General features: G+C 41.9%; 1 protein-coding gene across 4 annotated transcripts in view; it reads right to left on the bottom strand.

Annotated features, from left to right (window-relative positions):
• klhl5 (kelch-like family member 5) overlaps positions 1–25040 on the bottom strand; it is a 53825-nt gene that overhangs the window by 7848 nt on the left and 20937 nt on the right. For 2 of the 4 annotated variants that reach the window (XM_044346828.1, XM_044346829.1), the window contains exons 3-7: positions 13537–13725; positions 7996–8132; positions 6360–6556; positions 4901–5113; positions 566–752 (exon numbers count right to left, since the gene is read on the bottom strand). In XM_044346828.1, coding sequence (XP_044202763.1) covers positions 566–752; positions 4901–5113; positions 6360–6556; positions 7996–8132; positions 13537–13725 — 923 coding nt within the window. Of the gene's footprint in view, positions 1–565; positions 753–4900; positions 5114–6359; positions 6557–7995; positions 8133–13536; positions 13726–16697; positions 17496–18461; positions 19214–25040 lie in introns of those variants that run through there. The other 2 variants (XM_044346827.1, XM_044346830.1) reach the window with 2 other exon arrangements.

Raw genomic sequence — 25040 nt, 5'->3', positions numbered from 1 at the left:
TTGATAACGAGTTACAAATAAATAGTTTCCTTTTTAAAAAAGGCTACATGATTTCTTAAAACAGCTCAGCACTGCAGTTTTTAGCAAACATTACAGAAACAGGAGTAAATAGTACATTTTTTACTGCCTACTTTCAGCAGTGAATTTGGTGCACTAGTGAGTATTTACGGCAGCATGACTGTGTATTTGGGATTGATTCAAAATAAACTACAGAGCTCAGTGCAACGGTTTGGCTCATTTATGTGGCACAAAGGAACAAGTTATTTCTAGCTTTGGTTTCACAGACGACACTTTTCAGTAGGATCAACTAATTCAGTCAGTTTTGGTGTTTTCATCAGATTTGAAAAAAAAAAAAAGAACAACAATATCACCTGCTATAAACAACAATAACAAAAATTAAGAAAATGTGAGATGAGATTTTTACCCATATATTTATAGGTTACTAAATCATAAGTAGAAGAAAAATCTGTGAATTTGAGTTTGTTTAATGATACAATATTCTTACATAATATATGTTAAAGAGTTTTTCTAGTTGTGTGTGGGTCCGTGCAAGTGACTGTGCTACCTTTCGTGGCGTCCATGCCACCCACAGCAAACATTGCCCCTACGGTGGCCTTGCGTGGCCGGGTGCGCGGACTCTGAAGCAGGGGCCGGCGCTGGGGCAAGAGGTGATATTTCATCCCCTCCATCAGCAGCCGCTGACACTCCACACTGTCCCGGAGAAGAGAGTTGGTCTCCAGATCTGCCAAGAACTACACACACACGCATTGATAAACACACAGGGACATGTGACAACTGCTATCAACGATCAGATGACACAAATGCAGGGTGTGTGTGTCTGTAATGTGTGTATAGGTCAGAGTGGGTTACGATGTTATCACTGATTGCAGAGGTCTTAGGGGCGAAAGAAATCTGTTCTCTCATTGATTGAGAGATTAGATCAGACCAGCAGTCATTAGTGCTCACACACACACACACACACACACACACACACACACACACACACACACACACACACACACACAGCCAGGGGCTGCAGCATGAGGCACTTCAATCCACCAGTCTGTTCCTTAAAATACATCCACAGGAAATTGCTGCCTGTGAGAGAAGCAGGGTGGTGAGAAGAAAGTTTTCCCTGAAGGCAAGAAGTACGTGATTTACATTTAGATAGGTGTGTGTTTGTGTGTGTTTGCGTACGTGTGTGTGTGTGTTAATAGATGGAAAGTCATTTGAAGTTTCTAGGCTGTGCGTGTGTGCCTGCATGTATGTATGTGTGTGTTGGCTCTGAAGTCAGTGGGAACACTGCTAAGATTCAATCATAGAGAACAAGTGTAATAGATGATATATGATAAAAGACACGCTAAATTATTTTTCCCACTGTGCTTTCCTCTGTATTTCCCACCACCAGAAAAAGAAAGATTCGGCCCGAATAATTCAACTTGGTCACTGAATATAAAATCAATTTTCTCAGCCTGACGTGGAGAGTGTAAAGCAAGCATGGTAAATGGATAAGCAGCTTACACGCCAGGGTGAACCCAGACTTCCATTGCATACAATCACTGAGGGACAAATTAGGGTGAACCCTATTTCAGCACTCATTTGTGTATGTGTGTGAACGGGAAGGACAGAGATAGGAAAAAAAAACGTGTTTGTCCTCTCCTGTGCTATTTGTCCATCACGCTGTGAAGGATTGAATGTGGAGGGCGAGATAAGACACAATCCTGTGGGCGTCCCACCGTCCCCTCTCTGTCCTCTCTTTTCCGCACAGTGGGCAGCGAGAAAGTTGTGCTCCCCTCTCTGTTCAAGCTCATACTTAAACAGGAGAGACAGCGTGGACTCCTCCCAGCTTGTATGCATATTTTTCATGTTTACTCCCATCTTATTTCTCTTGCAAAGCATGCTGCAACCAACACCTACCCTTCTCCATCTTGAATTTTTATGTACATCCTGCCTTTGCACCATCACACACATAAACACACTGGAACTGAAACGATTAGTCTAGTTACAGTAATCGACAGAAAAATTATCGTTATTTTTCAAGTAAAAATGCTAAAAATTCCCTGCTTCCAGCTTCTCACATGTGAAGCTTTTCTGTTGTTGTTTGTCTTCCATATTAGGAAAGTTAATATCTTTTGATTTTGGACAGTTTTTTCAGACAGTAAAGCAAAGGAGTAAGACATTACATTAGGCTAATGGGTTTTGATTTTCTAAAATTTTACAGCGCAAACAATAAACTTTAAAAATAATTAGCAAAATTTTAATTGGCAGATTGCTCAACAGTGAAAATAATTGTTAGCCCTAAAACTAGAGCTACAATGATTAGTCGATTAATTAATTACTATTACTACAACTACACCAACTATTTTGATCATCAATTAATTGTTGTGGAATGTTGGTTGGGACAAAAGAAGACATTTTGGGCTTTGGGAAACAGTAATCATCATTTTTTACAATTCTAACATTTTATAGACCAAATGACTAAACAATTAATCAAGAAAATAATCGACAGATTAATCAATAAAGAAAATAATCATTAGTTGCAGCTTTTCTTTTGCTGCTACTGTAGCAACACCTACCCTCTCCATCTTTTTATGAACATCCTGCCTTTGCATCATTTCCACTACACACACAAACACACCAGAACTAAAGCAATTCAAATCAATGAATCATTTCAATTCTTTTTCAAGCAAAAATGCCAAAAATTAACTGCTTCCAGCTTCTCAAATGTGAAGCTTTTATTTGTCTTCTGTATCAGAAAACTGAATATCTTTTGGTTTTTGATTGTTTTTGAGACAGTAAAGCATAAAAGCAATTAAGAAATCCCATTAGACTGTGGAAAATTCTAATGCTGGTAATGGCATTTTCTAATATTTTCTAACATTTTGTAGGAGCAAATGATAAATCATCAGCAAAATTAAAATCGCCAGATTAAATCAATAACTGAAATAATTGTTAGCGGACACACACACACACACTGCTCTGTAAATCTCTTTGGTGCACATTGTCCAATTTCTGTCCAACAGATGCTTATCTGACTCAGATTAAACCAAGTGTGTGTGTGTGTTTGTGTGTGTGTGACAGTGGTAATGGGGAGCAGGGATTAAAGGTATTAATCTGGTGCGCTGATATCCTTTTGATGATTAATTGCACGGTGGCCTAGATAGACAGCTGACTAATTGGTTGATGAGTATCGATCTGTTGTCTGTGTGAGGTTTATTTCTCGTTTCATTGGCGTTTCACAGCTCATGAAGTTGCTGAATGTTAATCCATTTATCAGTTTAGCACGGTGATGATGGTGGCGGTGGCGGACTTGCACATGATCCATCGTTAAAGGTTGAATCAAGCCTCAGCTCTGTATCTCTCTTGCTGTCTGTCTCTGCTCCATTGCTTTTCACTGTTCCTTCTCTGCCATCCATCTTCTCCACTGATTACACGTTACAGCTACTTGTGATTTCAGCTGACCGGGGCAAAACCATATATCTGAGGTGTTCATACTGTGTACCGCACTAGTGCAAAAACTGGGAGATGTATAGATGCAGGCAGAGACGATGGGGAGAGGGAGGGCGCACAGCGGGAGTTTTATCTCTACAGTTTCTTTATATATAGCGAAGGAAATAACTGATGAGGGAGATGAAGAGAACAGATAATTTAGCTGCGGTTAAGAGAGATATCACAGTTAATTAAGGTTTAAAATGTGTGTGTGAGTGTGTGTGTGTTTGTACATCCAAAGCCCTAGGCAGTAACTGAGGTTCTGCCCAGCATATAAATGTCTCAGCATCACATTAGCACTCAGATACCCTGCTAAAGTAGCTAGGAAGGAGAAAGAGAGAGAGAGAGAGAGAGAGAGAGAGCGATAGAACAAGCACAGCAAACACAAGCACGCGCCTGGCAGGGTAATAGTTGTGATACGAACAGTCTCTCTAATTGCCCAAGTGGATAGTGAGACAGAGTGAGAGACAGAAAGACAGACTGAAGCAGTAGGAGGTAGAGAGAAGGAGCGGGAGGGAGAGAGAGCACAAATTTGGCACAAACTCTTACTATGCTACGAGAGATATGAAGACGATGAACAACCACAGTACAGTTTACTGAATGTGGTGAAAAGATTAAAGGGGAACACCACTGATTTCACACATCAAAGCCTGCTTACAGGTCTTGAGGAGTACTACTGCAGAGGTGAAAAAAAAGGCATCGTCTGTTGGGGCTGAAGACTACAAATATAAAATCTGGGGGTGTGGAGAAGAAGAAGAAGAAGTCAGGTTAGCAGACCGCTTTTACTCTTTTAGATGGGAAGTTCTAGCGTTAAAATGTGTTAATTGTTGGGCTGCAACTAATGATTGTTGTCATTATTGGTTAATGTGTCTATTATTTTCTCCATTAATCAATTCGTTTGATATATAAAACATCAGAAAACAGTGAAAAATGACCACCACAATATCCTAGAACACAAGATGGCGTCATTGAATGTCTTGTTTCGCACAACAAACAGATCAAAACCTGAACATATTAATTTAATATCATGTAAGACCATGAAAAGCAGCACATTCTCATATCAAAGAACCTGGAACCATCAAATCTTTGGCATTTTTTGCTTAAAAAATTACCTGAAAGATTAACTGATTTTCAAAATAGTTCGATTAATCAACTAAGTGTTGCAGCTCTAGTTGATTGACGCTGCTATTTGTTTGTTAATGAATGTAATCTTCATATTTTCACCTTTTACTTCTTGGCAACATATGTACTTATTATCCATTCGACTGATTCAAGAGCGAGAGAAAGATGATAAAGAGACAAAGGGAAACAGAGAGACAGGAAGCTGATAATGTGGCAACAGATATAAAACAGTTTCACAGGATATTAAATCCAGCAATAATTAAAGTACGATATGCAACAGAGCTCCCACCTGCGGCTGTAGCAGTGGCAGTCGGATGTGACCCAGCAGCAAAGGAAGGTGGCGTTGCCGGGTGCTGGCGTCATGACGGACCCAAGTTAGCAAAGAGGTTACCACGGTTTCCTCGTCGGGCACGTTAATGTCATCAGAAGTGAGCAGTCTCTCCATCTCCTCCACTGGGAGCAGCAGGAACTCCTGGCCTCCTACCACCTCCAGGAAGTGTTCCTGGTAGACAGAGAGAAGGGAGTAAAACTGAGCAGCTGTAGGAGTAAAGAGGAAAAGAGACAGATTTGTTTCAAAAGAGTATGGATGAATGAATCATGAACTGCTGAATAAAGAGGGGGGTGAGAGAATAAAAAAAAAAAACAATAGGAGGATTTGAGTAAAGGGAGAAAACGGATCAAAAGGTTGGAAGGAGAGAGACAAAAGGAAGGAAAGGAGGGCTTGAGAAAGGTCAGTGGAAGATGGATGAGCAGAGCTGGAAAAAAGGGTCTGGATAAAAAAAGGTTGGAATAAGTCAGTCGTATCGAAAAAGAATGTGAATACAGATGGAGGTAGAAATGAGAACTAGATACTTTAACACACAGGCCGGAACACAAACACCACTCGGAAATGTATCCTCAGTATGCACTGTTGTGTCAACTGTGACAGTGGTCAAGGTGATGACACGCTGTGATGGTTGCTGTTTCTATATAATGACTGTACAGGGTGCCATTACCATTATAGACATAATTTGTTTCTGGTGGAAAGATTAGAAAAAGCAAGGAAACCCTGATTCCCATATAAATAAAACATTTACAATAAAAAAAAGCATTTCTCTACAAAGTCAATCTATTGTATAGCTCTTACACATTGGCTATAATAATCCTGTGAGCTGTATATGTGTGTGAGTGAATTACAGACACAGGCAGACAGTTAAACCCAGATGAAGTCACCCCTATGACATAATTACCCCAGATTAAAGTTGAACAATAATCCACTTACGGAGAGAAAGAAAGAGAGAAACAGTGACGCTGACAGAGACAGACACAGAGGGAGGCAGAGTGGGGGGGAAAAAAAGGCATGTAAAGACAGGAGAAAACAAGAAAAGAAAAAAAAGAACGATCAAATGGATGAAGAAGCTATTTCACAGTCACCATAGCAACGCTGTGAAGAAAACAGCCATTGTGGTGATAATGGTGTGTGGTGTGTGTTGTGAATGAGGAACCGATTTGTTACCAAGAATAACATCAAGACTGGAAAATGACCACAGTGGGGAATATGCGGTAGAGAGAGAGGTGGATTGTTGGGAAAGGTGAAAGCATTAAATATGTTTTTCCATGTGATTCTTGAGATTTAACATCTAGTTGTCTCGTTCAATCTACACAATAATTTTCAGGTCTATATTTTCCCAAGGTCGTCCTTTCATTCATTTTCTTGTGTTGGCTCTACAATCGCTGGAGGTACGGAGATGAAGCGGCAGTGCACCCACCATGGTGTAGGCGTGAGCGGCCGTCTGCAGGTCATGGCAGCCCTGAGCGTCGGCGTAGGAGCGGATGCCGAGACAGTTGGAGGGGTGGAGCTGCTTCATGAGGAAGGAACAGCAGGCCTGAACTACAGACGACAACTGCAGCAGACAAGAGGCCGACAGGAGAGACTCAATAGTGTCCTCCCTCAACTCGAGACGGCCTGGAGGACAGATTGTGTGTAGAAGCAGGAAGACAGAGGCAAAGAAAGACAAGATATCACAAAAGGGCTGTGTTTTAAAACGAGTCTGAGATTTATTATTTAAGAGATTTGAGATCAAGAGTAACATGCCCATCAACACGAGCAAAAGCTCACGAAAACTAATACATTTTTCATAGAACCGAGACCCAGAATGAAACCGTTTACCATGGAAAATGTGATGGCTGCTTGAGATAACTTACTAGAGATGTTAGCTGTTAGAAGCACATCAGATTTTCAACCCACAATCCCAAACGAAAAACCTACCCAAGTTGTGACCTATATGGATTCAGTAATGTATACAGATTAGTCAATACATTTAATTTGCCCACTACTAAAATTAAAGCTCACACTGCGATTTGTGTACAGTGCCTTTCCCCAACATCAATAGCACTGAGGCAAAAATGTATGTATGTACACCCAGCTACATGGGCTTTATATTGGAATTTAGACTGTGTATTTTTAACAATAACAGAGTCACTGTTACGTTGACAGGCAGCCTTAAACATATCTTCCTTTAAAGGATAAGGCTGGCATTATTTTTTCTTTTTTTCCTAAAACCAACAATGTGTCAGTTTATCTGTCTCTTAGTACTTCTTGACTTCCCTACTATGTCTGCAGCAGTAAGCCCAAAGTCAATTTGTTCCACCTGAAAACTTTAATCTTTAAAAATGGACTAAATAGACGGAATGGACTAAATCTAAATCCTAACCACTAACCCTCAGCTGCTGATTAATACACATTTGGTGCCATAAGTGAGGATTTACGGCAGCACTATAGTATCATTCTCCATCACAACCGGGTGGGTCACAAGCACAGGTTCAGCTCAATCTCCGATTGATCTCAGAACTCACCAGAAATTGTTTTTTTGTTTTTTTCTATTATGTATTTTCGCTTCAGCCTCTCTCCCTTAGCCTTTCATCTTGTATGAAGAAGATTCAAGCCAAGGTACAAGCTAAAATATTTTTCTCAGGTTGAAACATTTTCAACTTGTACAGATGTGTCTTTGTGTTAAGTTTGTGCTGCCTCGGCCAAATTTGTGTCAATTGTGTCTTTCCATTTACTGTGTATGCAACTGTGCCACCTCTAAAATTAATCTTGTATGATAATAAACAGTATGAATCTTAGAGCCATGGTCAGTTGGTTGTGACTTCTGAAATACAATACATCTAACTGCACTGTTATACTTAAATACACTGTTAAATAATAATTTGACCGGTCTGATAACTATCAATTTATTCAATTCAATTCAAAATACTTTGTTCGTCCCTCAAGGGGCAATTTGAGGCAAGCGAGTTTGCAAACAAAAGCATACATACACTGGGAATTCTTCTAGAGGAAGAGAGGAGCATGGCTCTGTGTACTGATCCTTTTCTAATAAAAAGAGATGAGTGTTTCTGTACCTGTGTAAGCATACTGCACCAGGACCCACAACGCGTCCGGGTCAACTCCCTCCATCTTCACCTCGTCCTGCTTGGCCTCCCGCACATCACTGGTGAACATGGCCGCAAAGTAGTCTGACACGGATGAGAGAACCAGTCTGTGAGGGGAGACAGTGTCAGGCATCAGTCAGAGAGGACGGACAGCTGTAATGGAAGCACGTGCAGTGCTTTGACCTTGCTGACAGGACAAGTCTGGACTGACAGGGAAAAGATGCAGAACAGATAGGGGAAAGGATGGCCTGGAAAAGATGACACGACATGAAAACATGCAACTCTATGATCCTGCAAATACATCACAGAGCAGATATAAATATGAGTCACATTAATGATTAATGACTTGTAGTTGATTTAAAAGCGGTCTGACAATCACTACTTCGGTGTGCAAATTCCTAAAAACTGCAAAGGGATGTTTTTTTTTTTGCCATTCAAGCCCTTATTACAGTGGATCGATGACAGGAAATGAGAGAGCAGGAGATGAATGAAAAATGTCCCCAGTCAGACTGAAACTAGGATTCACTGATGGAAAACAACAGTAGGAAAATAATTGAATTTGGTGTAATAGACTGATGTGTCCAATCGCAGACTTGTTGGTGACAACCAATATGTTATTAAACACTGTGTATTCTTAGTCTATGCTATGTGTGAAAGTCTACAACTGCATGACTGAAGGTCACAGCAGATATGTTTTCTACCATAACCTGCCAACTATCATCGCTAACTCTGTGTCTCTACCCCTAAGTCAGGCTCTGTAATGATAGCAACATGTTAGGGCTGCTTCAGTCCTTTGATAGTGTCAACAAAGGATACAGTAATGCTGGTTGGTCAGAGCCCAGAACACTGTAGTCAAGGGCACTTTATTTCCTTAAAACTTATTTTATTGGTTTCATTGCATTTTTATCTTTTTATCATTTTTATTTCTCATGTCCATACGTCTCAAATTGTTTTACTGTTAACATTTGTGTGCACAAAAGGTGTGACACAAATAGCGGGGGTGGGGGGGGGGGACTTAAGTGGACGTATGAGGTTTTGACTTCACAGAACAAATGTGACATACTATTTCAATAGTAGGAGAGCAGCCTACAGGAAACTAGTGTGGGCTAGGAAGTATAGCAAGTGTCAAAATTCAAGCTAAAATAAGTAACCACGACAGACAAGTTAGACGAAACAGAGATCAGAATAACTATCATCTATCTGAAGCAGGCTTAATATAGTGGTATTCTCTGAAAAAGTCATGTTTTACAATGAGAGACAAAGGGCACGCTGCCTGAAGGTCAGTACTATACTGTAACTTCACTTATACACTCTACACAGTGTTTGTCTCCTTATTTCATACTGCATCTCTCCACAGATCATTGTTTCCTGGCTCCCCCCCCTGTGAAACAAGTGTTTCTTTTTCTATTCCAGACACTTTTCATTCCTTAGTTACTTTAGCTTTAGTTATTTGAAAAAATACTTTCTTTTTTTCTTTTTTTTTTTTTAAACACAGAATCCACACAAAACAATATAAAAGGAGACACAAACCCAGCCGGATCAAGTACTGCAACGCACTACAAAAGACGTGCCAATCCGTGCAGTCAGATAGGAGATTATTTAATTTGCATGCGTCAATAACAACAGTGGAGAAAGAGAGAGAGGGACATGTTTAATGGAAGGTCAACGTACAATTTAGAAGCAAGAGAGTTTGAGAAGAAAGACATATGGCATAATGGAGAGCAAGCCCAGAAGAAGGACAGAGAGGCATTGTCCTAAGGTCACTTATAAAAAGACAGTTAATTAATTCCCCACCGCAACAATCCATTACCCTTTCATGTCACCGTGAAGTTAAACACAGATACACACACACACACACAAATGTGAAAGTAGTAAAAAAAAAAAAAAAAAAAAAAGTACCAAAAAGTAATGAGTATGGTCCTGTTATAAAAATGGCTGATGATGAATAAACTGATCATGATCAAGCTCATATTAGAGCTCTGTTTGATATCATATGAACAGATTTCCACCTGATGTGTGCATGTACATGAGTATAATCTCATTACTGAGTGTGACACTGGGACCTTGACAGATAGCCTCAAGCAGAGAAGAGTGTGTGTGTGGCGTGTGTGTATATGTGTGTATTTTACAAAGATATCAAAATAGACAGGAAGTTGTTCTGCAAGTATTCCAGTCAGGTCTTATCTCTCTCTCTCTTTCTGACATACACAGACAGACACACACACACACACACGCACACACACACACACACACACACACACACACACACACACACACACACACACACACACACACACACACACACACACACACACCATTTCCACTCCTTAATTTTTCATGTGGGTCTCTGTCTGACTTGCTTTGAGCGACACAGGCTATATACAGCACTGGGTTATTTACACACAAACACAAATGCGCCGCGCTGAAGACAGAGACATGGCAGGCAGTGTGTCATGCTGTAATGGAGAGAGCAGAGAGCAGACAAAATGCCAGACAGAAGAGAGGAGGAAACAGAAGAGTTGGACTCAGGAAAAAGGAGGCCAAGAGCTGGAAACTGAACACTGTGTCTGTTTGCGTTTGAGCGTGGATGTGCTGCTTAGTACAGAGATACAGCAGTGGAAAAACAGAGAGGGGGGAAAAAACAGCAGGAGGGGTGGTGAGAGAGGTCTACTCATCTATTATGACTTTTCTTTCCACACGCTCGAAAATAACGGCAAAGGAGAAGTACCTTTTTGTACGAAAACATGCACATAATGGGCCCCAGATGCATACCTATTGATCTCCCATAAAAGTATAAAGAAGTTAAGCAGTGCAGGAATACTCACTAAAATAAGTAAACAGAGGGGCCAGTATAAAAATAGACTTGCAAGGTACTATGCAAGCGTACCACTATGCATTTGTATAGGGTGCAGCCTCAGAGACAAAAAGGTATAATTCTCCTCTACTTCTTTTAAACATACTGTAGGGCGAGCCTGAGGTTTGCTCAAAGTGTGCTGCTTGCAACAAGCTCCACAAGAAATATGCAGCTGTATACAGTACAAGTGGCCTCTTCAGCATGTATGGTGCATTTGTTTGTGTGTACATGTAAAGACAGAGAGAGATGGAGGGAAAGAGGGTATATGTTTTGTTCCCGGAAAAGCACTTTTATCCTACACGTACAATAAATCAATTGCAAAACAAAACAACCACTTTCCAATAAAGATGTCTTACACCCCCCCCCCCCCTTTGCTGGCACACACACAACTTCAGATGCCGACACACTCTTTCACATACACCATTAGGATTCTCATACAGCAGGGTCTTTTGTTTGTCACCATCTGTGCCTGGGGGACTAAATCAAATGAGGCAGAAGAGGAAGGCAGTGAGAGAAAGGGAGTCTTTCTGATGGTGGAGGGTTTCTCTCTCATCCTTGTGCAGATGGACCCTGCTGCTGCACCGGTGGCCACTTGCCCAGAGAGCAGCAGCGACAGAGCAGGACAGAGGGGGGCTATGAGGTAGATGACAGACACGTGTATGTGTGTGTGTGTTGCATGAGTCAGAAGCTCAGTCGACTCCGTGTGATACAGAGAGACTACAAAAATAAAAAAGGGACTTTTATGTGTGTGACTGCGCTGTGAAGGATTCTGTCCAAACAGTATCCCGTGTAAGCAGTGTGTGTGTGTGTCATCATGTTCGTATCTTGTGTGTACATGCACGTGTTCAGAGGTTGTGGTTGATGACTCAGCACTGTATGCAAGTGTTAATGCTAATGCTTCTGCATGAGGACGTGTAAGAAAAAGCTGGATGTACATATTATGTGTCAAGGTATATATTATTAAGAATAAAAAAGGATAAAACAAGCTAACAAACGCTGTCCTCTGGTAGAAGCACTGAAGCCCAGGGCTCTTATGTTTTATTCCTCCAGTCTGAGCTGATGAGGTGTGTGATGAGCTGTGTGTGTGTGTGTGTGTGTGTGTGAGTTAGTGTGTGTCGAAGATAAGCACCGAAGTATAGCTATGTGAATCATCAGCCATCATGGCTCCCAAACCGGCATTTAAGGGAAAACAAAAATAAATACATAAAATTGTCCTGGGATAGAGCTGTCCTGACCTGACCCGCCCCGGATCCACCCCAGCGACTCTTTGTCCTTGGAGCCCAACCAGAGATATAGCTATGTTATTATTTATTTATTATCTTTTTTCTTTCTTCCTCTGGTTAATACTGTCTCCCCCTAATGCTCTCTCTCCCACACAGAAATCCCCCCCCCCACTCACACACACACACACACACACACACACACACACCTACCTAAACACATGCATGCTACAGTAAGAAAATCTAAGCCTTTTTTGTTTGTTTGCTTTTTCGTCATTCTCCATTGTTATTGTTGCTGCTGTTTTCCCTTTTTTCCTTCTTTTTGTTTCAGTTTGTTTGAATCTAGTTTTCACTGTTGTCTGGTGCTCTGTCATATGTTGTTTGTTTTGATATTGGTCACTTGTACTGTACTATTAAAAAAAAAAAGTATATCTGTTTGTGTACAAGTGTGTATCTTTGTGTGTGTTGCATTTGTTGGTATCTTCTTGTGTATAGACAGAGTGCATATGCATAAATGTGTAATAGTGATAAAGTTTCCAACGTGTGTGCCCGGTAAGTGTTGGGAGACTGGCGACATCAAGGGAAATCGCCTAAATGCATATCTGAGCCAAAGAAACAAACATTTTTACAATATGATAATGTTAAAAACAGCTGTTCTAAAATTATATTCAAATTATTTTTCTGCCTTCATTTCTTAAAACGATGCAACGACCATTTTTTGATGATTACAGACATTAATTTTTCATTCTGTCACTTGAATTATTGAGTTGAATAATGGAGAAAATGAATTAACTACAATCTTTATAGACTTAACTGGCTTTTCTTTAGAGCTGCAACTAATGATTATTGTCATTATTGATTAATCTGCTGAGCATTTTCTTGCTTAATCGATTAGTCTATGAAATGTCAGATAATAGTAAAAAAAATGCCTGTTATAATTCCCTACAGCCCCATGAGATGTATTGAAATGTCTTGTTTTGTCCAATCTACCGATATTAAGTTTACTATCATGTAGAACACAAAAAAGCTTCAAATCCTCACGTTTGAGAGGCTGCAACCAGCAAATTTTTGGCATTTTTGTTTAAAAAAAAATGACTAAAACAATTATTCAATTATCAAAATAGTTGCTGATTAATTTTCTGTCGATCAATTAATCAATTAATCGATTAATTGTTGCAGCTCTACTTTTCTCTGTTTTCTATCATTGTAAATTCAATATCTGTGGGTTTTGGACTGTTGGTCAGAAAAACATGCAATTTAAAAGACATCAACTTCGGGCTCAGGGAAACAGAGAATATGCAAATTTGTCACAATTTTTCAAATTGTTTTGGCCTGAACAGTCAATGGAAATAATCATTACTTGCAGCCCTAATCATGTATTCAACATCACAGTCTAATCTGCACATATGTGACATTTTTGTCTCTCTTTGCTCTTACCTGTGCGCAGGTATCCGCCTTTCTCCAGCCACCAGTGTGACATCACACAGCTGCCGGGTCCTCAAGTAGCCCTCCATCTTGCGGAAGGTGACGTCGGCATGGGACAGAGCGGTGAACATACACTCCTCAGGACACACACACGGCTCCATCGACACACATGAGGACAGTGTTGCGCTGCTGTTGGACGTCCTGGGCCCACACAGTGACAAGCACACAAAGATTCACACAAACACACGGACAGACAGACACAAAGAGAAGGAGACAGAAGCTTTGAGTGCATGTGTTGATGCTGATTCTCTTTTTGTTCAAGACAAAGAGACAGATGTGTGGAGAGAGCGAGCCAGCTGCTCTGTGTCTTCCACATGCCATCTTTTTCTTTCACGTATTCGCGCTCTCCTTCACTTTTCAACAGGGTTACAGTATGTCGCCAGAAGCAGACAAAAGCTATTTAATGGTCCAATTACTAGGGGTAAATGGCCAGATAAATTTAGCCCACTTAAAAGAGAAGCTGCCAATTAAATAGCTGTGGGAGCTGAGCCCGTAGGATACGCAGTAATTTACTCTGCTCCCTAACGGCACCCTCTTCTCTTATATCCATACCAACAATGTGAAATGAAGCAAGATTTTGGGCCAGGAAGGCTTCAACATACACTGTTCTCTGGTAAAAGCGCTGAAGCCCAAGGCTCTTATGTTTTATTCTTCCAGTCTGAGCTGATGAGGTGTGTGATGAGCTGTGTGTGTGTGAGTTAGTGTGTGGATGTGTGTCGAAGATAAGCATCGAAGTATAGCTATGTGAATCATCAGCCATCATGGCTCCCAAACCGGCATTTAATTTATGAGAGCCAGAGCTGTACTTCCATTTTTAATTCAACAGCTGAGGTGGCAGGACTGGCCGCGCAGCACAAAGAGATAAGAAATGAACTGATACTTCTCATTTCACCTCTACAATTGCAGAGAAATTACGCCTGTTCAGGGATATGGAGGCATGTGTGTGTTTGTATCCAAAGCCCTGGCTGCCGTAAATCAAACGGTCCTAAATTGCAATTTTCCACATGTATATTCTAACAAGAGTAGAGAGAGAAAGCTAGACAGAGACACACAAACACATTCTGAGAAGGAATAAGAAATTGCTGTTTGTGTACACAACATGATTTGAAATGTTAAAATGTCGACAGGATTATCTAAAACGGGATTATAAATCATAAGTCTGCTCTCTTCCCAGGTCTTCATAATACAGAAAATGTTTAGTAGTTGCTGTGCGTCCTCTCGTCATATGTGTTTGCACTTTAGTTAGTGAATATTGCATGTATGCATGTCTGTTCATCCTGAAAGAGGGATCCCTTCTTATCTTTTTGTTGTCTTGTTTAAGGGTTTTTCTGTAGAGTTTTTCCTTATCCGATTTATAGATTTTAAAGCTGCTATAATCCCTAACCTCATATTTATTCTGCTTTAAATGTATGTCAAACATACAAAACACAATAATCAAAAAGAAAAGAAAAGAAAAGAAACAAAACCAAAAAAGCAAAGAAGAAACTAATGGTATACAGTTTGGTCATAATTAATATTTTTATATTAACAATGGATCACGTGACAACTTGTATGATCACCTGATACTACAATTCCCCTCAGCTCTGTGGACCTTTATAGCATCTTTCAGGTTATTGTTTTGGTTCTGTGGCTTTAACTTTACTGCTTTGGTTCAATCTCACCGCTCCCATCAGCATCGTTTTTAGCTGCAGCAGGCAGTAAAAGCTCCAATGAAACAGAAGACAAAGTTAGAGACTAACTGGTGAACATAGTGGAGCATTTAGCAGCCGAGGAGCCAGATATTTCCCTAATAAGTTGGTGGAGACCAAAAACAGAGCTATGAGGAGAGTGAATACTGGACTTACATTCGGTAGGTAGACAGAAACATATCTGCTGGATTTGTAAATAGGCAACGGTTTGCTCACAATTTCACCATATTAACTTAAAGGTGATGATAGGTGTTGTGTGTTGTGTTTATAGCCTCTTTCAACGACCCCTGAGTAGCTAAAAAAAAAATCAGTTATTGCAGATTTGAAGCTCTCTGAGGCAAATTTGTGCTTTTTAACATCAATTAAATTGACTTCACTCTAAAAATAATCTCACACACTGTTAAAAATAAGACAACGTTGATGTAAGCGGTGTGAACATTCAGGTTTGTGCACGTGCTGCTGCTGCTGATGTGCTTAACAGGAGTCATCCTCCCTCTGTCTCTGTCCTCCGCTCCTCTATATCTGTCTCCTGTCTTCACTTTTATATCTTCAACTAATCTCATCCATCACTCACTCCACTCCAGCCCAGCCCATCACCCTGACATCCATCTTTGCCTCAGTTTTCTCTCTTCCCTATCCCATTCTAACCCTCCAAGGAGGCTTTTTGGCTAGCTTTACTGTCCTTTGGTGTGTGTGTGTATGTGTGTGGTGTTTGTGTGTGTGTGTGTGTGTGTGTGTGTGTGTGTGTGTGTGTGTGTGTGTGTGCGCATGTAGACTTATGGTGTGGCTAAATACTGCCAGAGGAGATGGCTTTGAAGTGGGGGAACGCTGCCTTCCAGTCCCCTTAATTGAGCCTGGCAGGCACTCAAAATGGACAGAGAGAGAAAGAGAGAAAGAGAGAGTGTGTCTGGGGCGAATCAACACCATGCAGCCAGATTTTTTAAACCCCTGCACCAGGCAAGGACACTCACACAACTGTCGTTCTGTGTCTCTCTCCCTGCCTCTCTCTCACACACACACATACACACACTCCCTTGTGATTAACTATCTCGCCTGATTAGCCCGTGGGCAAACAGCTAATGCAAATTAAACTTAGTTCTGTAAGCTGATATACGACATGATCATACAACCATGGTGCCTGCCTGCTTGGTCACATGTTACATCCTCCGTGACACACATACAAACGCTTTTGTTTCCCAACACATAAGCAAAGAAGAAAAGAGAGGGCAGATGAATGGACAAGGGTGGGCAGAGATGAACACGGGACAGAAAGAGAGAGAGGGAGGGAGTGAGTGAGTGAGTGAGTAAGGGAGGCTCACCAGGATTAAAAGGGGGAAAAGCTGGGTGGGGTGAAGTGAGAGAGAGAGAGAGAAAGAGAGAGAGAAAATAAAAAAAGAGGAAGGGATGAGTGGAGCCGAGCCGAACCTTCAGCCACTCTGGGATTCTGTATGCGTCCCCTTCCCATGATCCCATTTGGGATTCTGCCACCCGTGTTCTTGGAGTATCACATTCTGCACAGGAGCTCTCAGAGGGAGTAGGACGAAAAAGCAACACAGAAAGACACAAACATCACAAAACATATACCCTCAGATCTGCACATGTATGCAGCAGAAACTACTCTCTCTGTTGGTATGGCAACCATAACATGTGCAAGAACATGGCTATATGCATGTACAATACCTACTCAAGATCTGCTCAGGTTCACATCATAATTTCTTCTTTGCTTATGCTAATGTGGCTTTTGTGTGTGTGTGTGTGTGTGTGTGTATGTGTGCATTACTATTAAGCTTAAGTCATTTTCTGTGTAAGTGCCACCAGATTCCCATCATCACTGAAGATATAACATCAAGCCTTGCATAACAATAGATATTTTAAATTTCTCTCCTTCTCTTCATTTCTTTCTCTCACACACAAACATACACCGTTGTGGTAAAAAATTAATGGGGTGTGGGACAAAAAAGCCTTAGACATTAATCGATTAAAAAAAATACATCTGCGTTTGCTCCCACTGAAAGCTGTTTTAAAGAATGTGTGTGTGTGTGTGCGTGCATGTGTCCGTGCCTGTCATATGAATCATTTATATTTTCTGATGTGTGCCTTGGGAACGTGGAGCATGATAGGAGGCTTTCAGCTGCATCATTATGCCACATTATGCCAGAGTAGTAAACACACGTAAACAGACACTCACACACACACACACACACACACACACATATACACGCCCTCCATGTTTCTGTCTTTACTCCATTACATTTACTGCTGCATCATAATAAAGACATAAATCTGCAAGCTTAAGGAGGAGTTGTGATGCCCTGATTGCTTTGTTATGCCGTCTCCATGGTTACTATTAATTAAATGCCTTTTCACACCACTGCAAGCTGGATGGCAAACACACTACTACCATGCATGTGCACACAAACATGCAAAAGGATTGTTATTCAGAGCTGGAGAATCAGCCTTGAAAACAAAAACAGTATAAATGTCAAGTGCAGTATGTAGCTACATGCGGAATAAAACCCTGGAGTCATATTGTTAATTTGACTCTGAAAATCCCATACTCACCAGAGTGTACATTTCTGTTTATGTGTGCGTGTTTGTCTTCTAACAGAGCCTGGATAGTGAAGCCTCATTAGGAGGTTGAGGGGAAAAAAAAAAGAAAAAAAATCAGTGGACCACATGTTGTCCCAAAGGTACTCAGCCATCATTTTCTCTCTCTCTCTCTCTCTCTCTCCCTCCTTCTGTCTGTCTGTATGTAATGAGTGACCCTCCACTACTGCATCCTGTATGGAACTGCCTCTTGCTCGGTGAATCCCTCATTCACTTTTCAGATATTTTCAGCAGGAGCACATTCACAGTTTCCACCTGTCAGTGTGTCTGTGATGATGATGATGATGATGATGATGATTATGATGATTACAGTGAAGAGACAACGGCTAATATCAGTAAATAAGCTAGAAAATGATGATAAATATGATCCATCAAACTGCATTCCTTTGCTTTTCTGTAACTGTAATAACCAACACAATCAGTTCAGAAGTTTTTCACTTGCCCCAACTTTTTAGGGGCGTGAGAATTTCCTATTTAAGAGACTTTTAATGGTTCCGTCTGTGTATATTTTGCTTCATAAATTTTAGCTGGAAAGTCCCAAAGCGTGCATAAAACCACAAAAACTCCACCTCCATTCCCTACCTGCAGGAGCTGGAGTCAGTGTCCGGGTGGTGGTTGTTCTCCTCGGTGCCCGGCAGTGCTGCCGCCGCCGCCGCCTCCTCAACCCCGGGATGAGCGGAGGGCTCGGGCACCAGCTGGGGCACCGGGGCTTCAGCAGGAGGTTCCATGTTCGTTAATGGGCGAGAGCGACGATGAGGCGGCGGGGAGACCCAGGGCAGCGCCGCGGCGGAGCTCCTGCACTCTGGCTGGCTGAAGGAGCGGGGACAGGAGCTCCCCGTCGCTCCAGCTGCCGCTCCTCCCGGACCGGTCCGGCTCCCCGCAGGATCAGCAAACTTTCTGCCGCTGCCGTTACAAAGGTTAGACCCAGCGCTGCCGCTGGCCACCAGACCGCTGTGACTCCCCCCGCTGGGGTTTACACCGGCGGAATTCGAGTTGCTACAGCCGCTGACTGAGGGTCCGTCTCCGGAGTTGCCGCCCGTTCTCCTCCCGGCGAAGTAGTCTCCTAGCGGCGGGGAGTGAGGCGGAGGGACCGCGGGGTGACCGAACCACCTCCATCGGATCCTGAGGATCTGCTTCACATCGAACTCCTTCCGCGAGGAAGAGCCCGAGCCGCTACTCGACATCCCAGGGCTCGACACGGAGGGAAATGGCGGGGGAGAGCCCGTGCCGCTCTGCCGGTAAAGCTGCACACTGTACCGTGCCCGTGTCTCTCCTGGCAACCGCACGCGCGTTAACCGCGACTAGAGGCAGTGAGCGGAGTATAGCGGAGTATATGGACGGACAGAGTGAGTGAGTGTGAAAGAGAGAGAGAGAGAGAGAGAGAGAGAGACAGAGAGAGAGACAGAGAGAGAGAGAGAGACAGAGAGAGAGAGAGAGAGAGTTTTAACGTCAGTGCCAAAGCTTTTCATACACAAACCAAACCACAAACATTTCCTACAAGGACAAATTAATGTCATATTTCTGCCAAATAATGCAGCGCAGGCCACAGGCATTTTGTAGCACCATCATCATCATCATTAGTCAACAGGCCATACAATCAATCAATAATTCTTAATAGTTGGTGGAGCTCACCCATCTGTTTGGCACCAGCCTCTATTGGGCAGGAGACCTGTGTGTGTGAAGGCTTGAATTCAGAGCTGCTGATTAGTCGATCAACAGGAAATTAATTGCAGACCATGGCAGCAACTAATGATTATCAATTATTGTGCTGATTAATTTCTTGATTGACCAATTAATCGTTTAGCCTATAAAATGTTAGAAAATAGTGAAAAATATTTCTTTCAAATCTTCATATTGCTTGTTTTGTCTGACTGATGATCTAAAAATCTAAAATATTCAGTCGACGATCACATAAAGCAAAGCAAAAACAGCAAATCCTCAAGCTGGAACCAATGAATGTTTGACAATGTTGTTTTAAAAATGGCTTAAATAATTAATCATTATCAAAATAATAGATTTTCTGTTGATAAACTAATTGATTATTCAGCTAATTGTTTAAGCTCTATCACCAAAAATATAAATAATTGATTTAAGTCATTTTTCAAGCAAACACTCCAAGCATTCAAATGTTTCTCACTTCTGCAATGTGAGGTTTCACTACTTTTATCTTCACATTAATGTAAATCTATTATATCTTTGAGTTTGGGATTGTTGGTTTGACAAAACGAGGCATCTGAAGGCGTCACCTTGGCCTCTGTAAAATTGATGTTTAATACTCCAAACAATAAACCAACAATGAAAATAATTGTTAGTTGCAGCCCTAGTTGCATAACTCACATAGTGGGGACATCTGTTCACACAGTCACATTAACATGATTACCTAATATATTTTAGTTTAGTTCATTTAGACTTTGGTTTTGGTTAAGGTGAAGGTTAAGGTGTGACGTCAATGCAGTTTCCTCCTAAGAGATAAAAATAAGTTTCTGTGTGAGTGTGTCAGAGCGAGTGAACATAAGTCTGTGAGGCTACAGCAATCATTACATGTTCATCAAAGACTCTCAAATGTAATGAGGCGGTGAACACATCCTTTTTATCATCTCCATTTCCACCCTGTCTGACTGTCTTCTCTCCACTCTCCTCTCAACACCTCTCTCAGTTTCTCTCCGTCTTATTGCCTCCAAACCATCACGCTCTGTTTAGAGACCTGGCTGCAATAAGCAGACGAGCTGATTGTTTGAGCAGATATTGAAAAGAGAAAATTGCAAACGCTACTTCGATTCACCACTGTGAGGGACCCGAGTGTCCTTGAATATGAAAATTATCCCCACATGTGCACACAAACACACGCACACACCTCTTTATTCCTCTTTTCCTGCTTCTTCTCCACCCATTCCTTCTCCTCCTGTCTCCTCCCTCCATCTGCAATGCAGCAGTTATTCATGGACAATGATCAGTAGGATCAGGTCCTATGGGAGCCATCCCATCCAGGCGCTGGAGGTACCCAGCAGAGCAACCAGCTAGAACCTTCCTCACCTTCTGCAGTAACCCCAGGACGACCACAGGATGTGGTGGAGCCACGGAGCCGGAACACAGTGCGTTCTGGATGGAGTCCCACCAACAGGAGGCGAGGGATGCTTTAGGAGCCCCACTCTAGCAAAAATCAATAAGTCAAACAGCTGAGGTCATTTTGTGAATTACGCACGTGGGAGATGTGTTACTCATAAATTGGCCCTGCAGACTAACAGCCAGTCCCCGAGAATAATTTTTTCCATAAATAGATGACTGAATGGAGCAGATGAGTCCGACCGATTTAAGTTTTACTGCTGTGGTTTGCCAGATTCTGAGAAACCGAAGGCTTTTTCTTCACTTAAAGGATGTACTGACGACTACGTGCAGGAACACCCCACTGCTCTATCTGATCAATACTACAAAGTCAATACGCTCACACACACAAGTTGCTGCTGCAAGGAGGCATGAAAACAAGCAGCAGTATCATTAAAGGAAATAGTGTCAGAGCAGATGAGTCAAGAACAAGATTTCCCAGTGAACCACACAGTTACACACATCTAAATGGGTTTTAATGGTTTGGATTAGTGTAGAATTTGTCATCACCTATGAAAGATGGAAACTACTCGTGTGGCAACTGTGCACAGTGCCACAACACATTCATTTTTCACAGTCAAACATAGGTAAAAAGATTTTCAATCAGGAGTTTTAACACATATATTGTTGACATTTTCTTGTATCTTGTGTAGACTAGTGCTCTTATTGCTGACCTGTTTTCTCATCCAACACATTTCATTATACTGTTGACCCTTTGTTAACCTACATATGACTAATAAAACTGGACTCACTGACTACACGGGAAAGACCATCCGCCCCCTGAAAATGAATTAGTGAACATAATTGTCAGGGCATTGAGCTTTAGCTTTCGCTGCACAGGAGGAGGAGATCTGGACAAAAAAAAAGGTCAGAGAGAGATTTTTTTAGATCAACTCTGACATGATTAATATGCCTGAAGAATGACCGAAAGATTGTGAATGTATTAAACAGACTGTGTAGACTCTGGTGTGTGGAAGTTCATCTCCCTTTTTGTTAAAACTACAATTAAATTATTCACTTGGGGGAGATGCGTACCTGTCATGCATATTGATCGCCTGTTTAAATTCTTCTCTGAGCATAAAGTCTGCATCGGCAGCCAAAATCTGGCCACGTTCCCTGTTCCTGGTGGGTCCCTACCTGACGAGAGTGGTAATATGTTTACATCAGCCTGCGTTCTCAGGAAAGATAATGGATTTTACATTTCACTCATGTGCTGTTTGAGTTTAAGAGCTCCTGTATTAAAAGGTTATTTGTATAAATTCATAAGCCTGCATTTTAAATTTCTACCCACAATCTCTCCAATTAAACCACAAACACTGACTCTAAAGAAAAACAACTAAAAACCCAGAGAGTAAACCAATGCATTTCTGTAACACTCACGATGGAAATGCTGTTACTGGGAATGGGGCTCGGAGGGGGAATGAAGCTGAGGAACGATGTGCCATTCAGCTCTGGTCTCCTCCAGTTGGATCCAATCATTGGTCACTTGGCAGGAGCCTCCTTGAGCCGCCTACTGTTATTGGTCTCCTGGCTGTGGTAGTCCAGGGCTATCATTTAAAACTCTCTCGTGCAGCTTTACAGCTGTACAGCACTCTGGACACACACACACATAAACACACATATAACCACAAACACACCCACATGTAAAAATGACACCTTGAAATCCCATTCGCATACACTTCACACTGGATAATCATCCTGTATATGCGTATTTACACGTGCAACCAAGCGTGCACACGAGCTTGAGCACTCGTGCCATCCCATTCGGACACACACACACACATTATATATATATATATATATATATATATATATATGTGTGTATTTGCACTCTGTATGCATACAACTACACACACACACAAATACAAATACAGAGCCAAATAAAAACAGGTAGCAGTCATCTGGGGAGAGCTGTCGTAAAAGATTTTATGAGGCCAGAAAGTGAAACATTATCCGTCTGGACTGGCTGTGATGATCAGCTCATCTCTTATGACTGATGTTCGTCCTCCAATGGGCTTCTTCCAATCTCTCTCTCTCTGTCTTTCTTTCCTTCCTCTCCCTTCCTCCTCTCTGTCTTCTCTTTCCTCCCTACACTGTGCTCAATTTTTCCTCCCACCCACACTCTCCCCAATCTCACTCCCAACCTCAATTTCCTGCTCCCCATTCCTTCATGCACGGACCCACAATAGAGTGTGTGTGTGTGTGTGTGTGTATGTATGTAATGGTTGGACTGTGTCTATGGTTCCCTGAAGTGAATGGTCCCTGCAGGGTAACGACAAAGCCATTGTTCTATATAGACTCACAAGCATCATGACTTGTGTGCAAACGCCTGCATATGCACACACACACACACACATATTTCTAACAATTACGAACCATACTATACATTCTACTATACACTTTACATTCTGCCTGCATACACACTCATACACACACACAAAAAAAACCTCACAAGGACACACTTTCATTCAAGTCACGGTCTGTACATCACACAGACAAAAACACACAACGCGCACTCACTGCCTGTTTCCGTTGTGTAATCGCAGTGTTGGTTGGTACTGTTGCTGCAGGCGAGTCCGTCCTTGAGACTCACAGCAGGCTCAGACTGGCCAAGCAAATAATTACCTCTCCACATTGACATACCGGCTCCTTACAACACATGAGCGAAAGAGTATGTGTGTTTATGTGTGTGTGTGTGTGTGTGTTTATGTGTGTGTGATTGCAATTAAATTGATGTGGAGGCACAATATTCAATATTATTGGACAGAAAATTAATTTCACACATGCGAGAAGGCTTGCAGGCTGGAAGGAGACTTGAGGTTTGAGCTTGTGTGTGTGTGTGTGTGTGTGTGTGTGTCTAATCTGAATAAAACGCAGACCACCTTCAGCTGGTAATTTCCCTCTTATCCTCCATCACATCAGTGAGTAGCAGAACCACACAGATCAAGGATTACATTCTCTGTGGTCCATGTATGTGTGTGTGTGTGTATGTGTATGTGTTGAGCTCCATCTGCATTCAGGGAGTGTGTTTTAGCTCCACACGGACTATGTTGTCCCAGTTTCCCGAAAAAGTAACTAACAGCAGAGATGAAAGAATGAAAGAAACTCGACATCAGTCCATCAGCAAATTTAGATGCCTCACTTCACTGCTCCCCCGCCTCAAGACATTAGTGTGTTGTTATCGGACAGAATAAATGCAGTAAAGTTCATGAGGGGGGATTCAATCTCGCAAGAATCAGAGCGAGCGGTGTCTCAGCCCACTGATCAGCGGAGCAGCTCGTCTCTCTCCTCTCTTTTCTATTCCTCTTTTGATCACCTCCTGTAACAACTTCCCCTGTCCATTTACTAATTTCCTCCTCCACTCTTCTCCCATCCATTACTCTTGTTCTCTCATTTCTTTTGATATCCTCCCCTCCTTTAAGAGATGGATCTACTGTAAGTGGAAGGCCTGCGTTAATTCGGTGTGCCTTGTGTGTGCGAGTAATGTAGAGTAGAGGGGTAGATTAGTAATGAGTGGGAGGAAGATAGAGACAGACAGACAGACAGAAGCAGAGAGATGGAGATAGAAAGCCCGTGTGATTCGAGAAATGGGAACACCGCGTGCAAGGATCAAAACACCCAAACTGCCCACAATTACATCTATGCCTTGCACTGACAGAGGGAGGCACATACTATACACACATACACACACTTTCTATCTGATCTTATATTAGAGCACAAACCTACCATCTTGCTCTCCCTGCACTGAGCAAGACTTTGACACACTTTTACTGCCATGTTTTATTCAACACAAATGTAGCAAGAAAAAGATGTTATTGGGTGTGTATGTGCATGTGGGTGTAGTTAAATGGCTGCGTGCCATATGTAAGTATTTTGCCACCAGGTCTAGGAGGCAGAGAAAACACACAACACACACACACACACATATCCACACAAGGCTTTGCACTGGCCAAGTGTGAACCAAACTGTCCAATTACTTTGATCCATGCCTGTTGCTGTGGGAAGAGAAAATAGTTTCTCCCTTTTTGCCTTTAAAGCACATCACCTGGGTACACACGC

Source organism: Thunnus albacares, chromosome 3, assembly GCF_914725855.1.
Source record: "Thunnus albacares chromosome 3, fThuAlb1.1, whole genome shotgun sequence".
NCBI lineage: Eukaryota > Metazoa > Chordata > Actinopteri > Scombriformes > Scombridae > Thunnus > Thunnus albacares.
This window is presented reverse-complemented; position numbering and strand designations above follow the sequence as displayed.